Source organism: Argopecten irradians, chromosome 2, assembly GCF_041381155.1.
Source record: "Argopecten irradians isolate NY chromosome 2, Ai_NY, whole genome shotgun sequence".
NCBI lineage: Eukaryota > Metazoa > Mollusca > Bivalvia > Pectinida > Pectinidae > Argopecten > Argopecten irradians.
The window spans coordinates 28,267,602-28,272,182 of record NC_091135.1 but is presented as its reverse complement, the minus strand read 5'-3'; the positions used below and the strand labels follow the sequence as shown (position 1 = coordinate 28,272,182).

The following is a 4,581-nucleotide window of genomic DNA, read 5'->3' as shown; positions in this document are numbered from 1 at the left end:
TTAGTATGTTAAATAAACTAGATAGACCATTCATACCTAGCCATATTCAATTTTATTTAAAAATATTAAGGGATGTAAAGACATGTATTTTTGTTTAATTGAAAAAAAATAAATGTTTGATAACATCAGAGCAGAAACGGAAGCAACAAACTGTCTTTAGAAACATACACTGGAAAAACAAATATAAAATACCTTTTCTAATTACCAAAGACACATCAATACAATGGTTCCAGTATAGACTACCACACCATATACTCCCTTTGAATAATTACTTAAAAATTATAAATATTTCTGAAAATAATATATGTAATATCTGTAATACAGAAGCTGAAACCATAGAACATGTTTTTTGGTATTGTCAAAAATCTTTTGAAATATGGCAAGATATGAAAAGAAAAATATATGAAAAAAATAATAATGTGGTGGAATTTAAATTAGAAACAATACTGTTTGGTGAGACTGAAATTTTTTTCAATACCTCTCAATTTTATTATTCTTTATATGAAGTTTTATATTTTTCTGCACCCCAACCCTGGCAGCTCTTTACCGATATGTATATAGATTTGTTGCAATGCCGCAAATGTATATACACATCATACACAGCTGGGGGGATAATATATTTGTACTGTGAAAAAAAAAGTTATGTTCAGGTACACCTAAGAAGTGATTCATAGGCATGCAAAAATCACTAGTTAAAAGTGACTGAACTTAATGCGATTGATAGTATAAAACCCTGTACTTTTATTATCAAAGGTTGCGTAGTTTTTAATTACAAATATATTTGCTCTAATTCATAAGTATTTAATGCATATAACGACTTCCAAAAAGGCGTTTTAACGACAATTTCGCGTTATAACATGATTTAATGAATTGCATCCGGAACGAAAATCCATGGTGGAAGGAAGGTGAACTCTGAGAGATCTAGAAGAGCAGATCACTTGGGCCCGCATGAGGTTCAAACCAGCCAAGTCTCGGAGACTCGTTCTTAAGGCAGGCAAGGTGAAGGAGGAAAGGTTTCAGATCGGAGGAGTGGACACACCAACTGTTACAAAGAAGCCAGTGAAGAGTCTTGGCAAGTGGTTTGATGGTTCACTCAACGACAGGAACAGTGTAGTGGAGATGAGGAAGCAGGCAGAAGAATGGATGAAGGCAGTTGGGAAGAGTGGACTCCCAGGGAAATTCAAAGCCTGGATATACCAGCATGGCGTACTACCCAGACTCTTGTGGCCATTGCTTGTCTACGAAGTACCACTTACATCTGTAGAGGCAATGGACAGGATGATCAGTGGACACCTTCGAAGATGGCTGAACATTCCACGCAGCTTCAGCAGTGTAGGCTTGTACAGCTCAGGGACCAAACTGCAACTCCCGCTCAAATCGTTAACGGAGGAGTTCAAGGTTACCAAAGTACGTCAAGTCATCATGTTGAGGGACAGTGCGGATGACAAGGTCAGAGAAGCGAGGGTCGTTACACGAACAGGAAGAAAGTGGGACGCTAAACAGGCTTTGAAGGAAGCAGAGGCAAGACTTCGGCATGGTGATATCGTAGGGTCCGTGGCATCAGGGCGTCTTGGCCTGGGGACCATCACAAGGCCAAGGTGGGGAAGTGCAAACCAACGGACACGTAGGGACATGGCCCAGGCAGAGATTAGATCGATGGATGAGGAGGCTAGGCAGGTGAAGGCAGTGAGCATGAGACAGCAGGGCAGCTGGACTCACTGGGAGGGAGTGAGGCAGAGGAAAGTATCTTGGAATGATATCTGGAAGATAGAAGGTCACAGACTTAGCTCCCTGCTGAAGTCAACCTACGATTTACTGCCAAGCCCAACCAACCTATTTACCTGGGGAATCAAGGACAACGCTGAGTGTGTACTTTGCAGGAAACCAGCTAACCTGGCACATGTCCTCACATCATGCCAGGTGGCATTTTCAGATAGAAGATACACATGGCGCCACGACCAGGTCCTCAAGGAGGTAGCTGCAAGTCTAGACCGTGCAAGGAGGAAAAAGCGGACGATATCGAAAGGGCCAAAGTTTGTCACATTTGTGAAGTCGGGAACCCGGGCTACAGGAAACGTAGAGGCTGGTGGGATACTCGCAACAGCAAGAGACTGGGAAATGAGGGCAGACATCCAGCAGAGGATGGGTTTCCCAGCAGAGGTGGCTTCAACACCACTCCGCCCCGATGTTGTGTTGTGGTCCCGCAGCTCTAAGCAAGTAGTCTTGGTGGAACTAACAGTACCATGGGAAGACAGGATGGAGGAGGCCAACGAACGGAAGCAGCAGAAATACCAGCAGCTGGTGGAAGAATGCCAACATCGAGGATGGAAGACATGGTGCTTACCGATAGAGGTCGGATGTAGGGGTTTCCCCGGCCAATCATTATGGAGAGCCCTACGTCTATTAGGGGTAACCGGAGCAGACCGGAGGAACCTGATAGCAGCAGTTAGCAGGCAGGCAGAAGTTGCTTCCAGTTGGATCTGGAGGAAGAGGGAGGAGAAGTGGATTGGTCACCAGCAACAGTGCTAGCCACAAGGTGACGAATGGCAGAAGGACAGACATCGCTGCCCGTAGCGATGAACAGGCAGAAATTTGACAACTACTCGCAATAACATCAAGCGGATGCGATAGCCGACCGGTCCCTGGTTGGGCCTGATCAACCTCTGGAGGACGTCGTGGAAAACGCCGAAACGTCTAAGGAAGGAGGATCCACCTGATGAGGGGACCGGCCAGCATTGGAGTCATCTGATGTATTTAAGGTATGTCTGGCCAGTAATGGCTTTAATAATGTTAGAAGAGACTTGTTTATAAATCAAGTCCTAGGATGACCAACATGACTTATCTCAATATTTTTTTTATTTAGTTAATATTTAATATCCACCATAACTTTTTACCACTAACGTTTGATTCCTCCATATTACAAAAGTACACGAGTCTTTCTTAAATTAGGCTTTTCAATTTGAAATTCACGAGTATTTATTTCAGGGCCTTTTTAATATAGAACTGAAATTCTTTAATTGAGCCATTAGAAATATAACGAAGTCTTCTTTTACATACTAATACACAAATGTTCCATAAGCAGTTTTATGATAGTTTCTGAAAACAAAAATGTTTGACATATACAGTTACTTATAATTAAAACAAGATGAATGATATCTTACCTCTGATCAGAAAAGATAATACAACAAAAGTCGAAGTCGCCATCTTTCATTCACTCCATATATATGTATACTTCCGTATGTAGAGCACCAACCTTTCTACGCAAAACTTGACGAAACACTCTGATTTATCACGCTGATGATAATGATAACAGAATACGGATGACGGCACAAAAGACAATATCAAAATATCGCATTTTAATATTTAAAACCTTATAAATCTTCTGGGTAACAAACTAATCATAAATATTTCAATCAGCTAATTCCAATTGTTGTGCCATCAGCCGGTATACAGACAACGGTGATGCATAACACCAAATGAAAGTTCTAACTATTTATCGTTCAGGTACGCATATTTATTCGGTCTTCAGGTAGACGGACTTTACTGAAAAAGAGGGGTCGTCTCAAACATTAGTTGTGCTTATTGTGTTGTCAAAACATCGGAATTTAATTATTATATACTCGGGGAGGTTTACCCTCATGATCACCTGTATTGTCGAGCGATGCTTATGGAAACGTTTTCTTAAAAGTACTGACTTACGTAGGATTTTTTGGGGCTTTTCCATATGACGCTTGACACCATATACATGAACCAACAAGTTCAGTAGGTTGTCCTCTTTCGGAAAAACTTATATAATTAAAGTAGTAGGAGGGGTTCTTTTATCTGCCCAAACGATAACTTATCTCATTTTGAACCCGACACTTTCACAAGTTTCCATCGCGGCATTGACCGTCATTTACGCAAAATAATCTATAATCTTTCCGCACAACATCATGACGTCAGAGTTTTTCAGCACGACCGGCCGGTGATGCAGTCACGAAGGAAATATCTTAAACAACGGATGTTAGGCAACAAGCCAAATATGACCGGGCCAATTTTTAAAAAAATTGAATGAAAGATCGACGAAAACCCGTAGAGGACATTCCATTCACCAAAACAAAACTCAATTCATTGTTTTGCAAATGTACAGAATGTATCCATGTGTCCAATAGAATCTTATATACTTTACGCAAAACACAGACCAGTTAAAATGAACACTGCCGAATTCCCTTTCTATCCTGTTCAAAAATGGTAGATAAATCAGCCAGATTGGAAAAGTAAACTTTTCGAGATGATAAAAACAATGACTTATAATGCTCGACTTCTTGTCGACCAACCAATCCCTCCGAAAAACTCCGTTCTTAAAACTTTTACTCGCGTTGCACCGACGACGATCATGCAGTTCAGAGGCCATAAATATGTAAACAGTATGAACAATTATAAATGCAAATGCATCGATGGAGCAGCAGCGTGAAATGTGTAAACTTTAACAAAATGTCCCCAAAACATCTTTGTTATCATAGTCTACATCATTAACTCTGTCTCGTCGGGAAGCCGTCGGTTCAAAACAGATCGCACCTGTTCAAAACACTGTAAACCTCT

General features: G+C 41.0%; 1 protein-coding gene across 1 annotated transcript; it reads left to right on the top strand.

Annotated features, from left to right (window-relative positions):
• Positions 1–948: 948 nt before the first annotated feature.
• On the top strand, positions 949–2,529 carry LOC138316572 (uncharacterized). The gene has a single exon (XM_069258252.1). It carries the CDS (start codon positions 949–951, stop codon positions 2,527–2,529), a length of 1,581 nt encoding a protein of 526 aa, XP_069114353.1.
• The last annotated feature ends 2,052 nt before the right edge of the window (positions 2,530–4,581 follow it).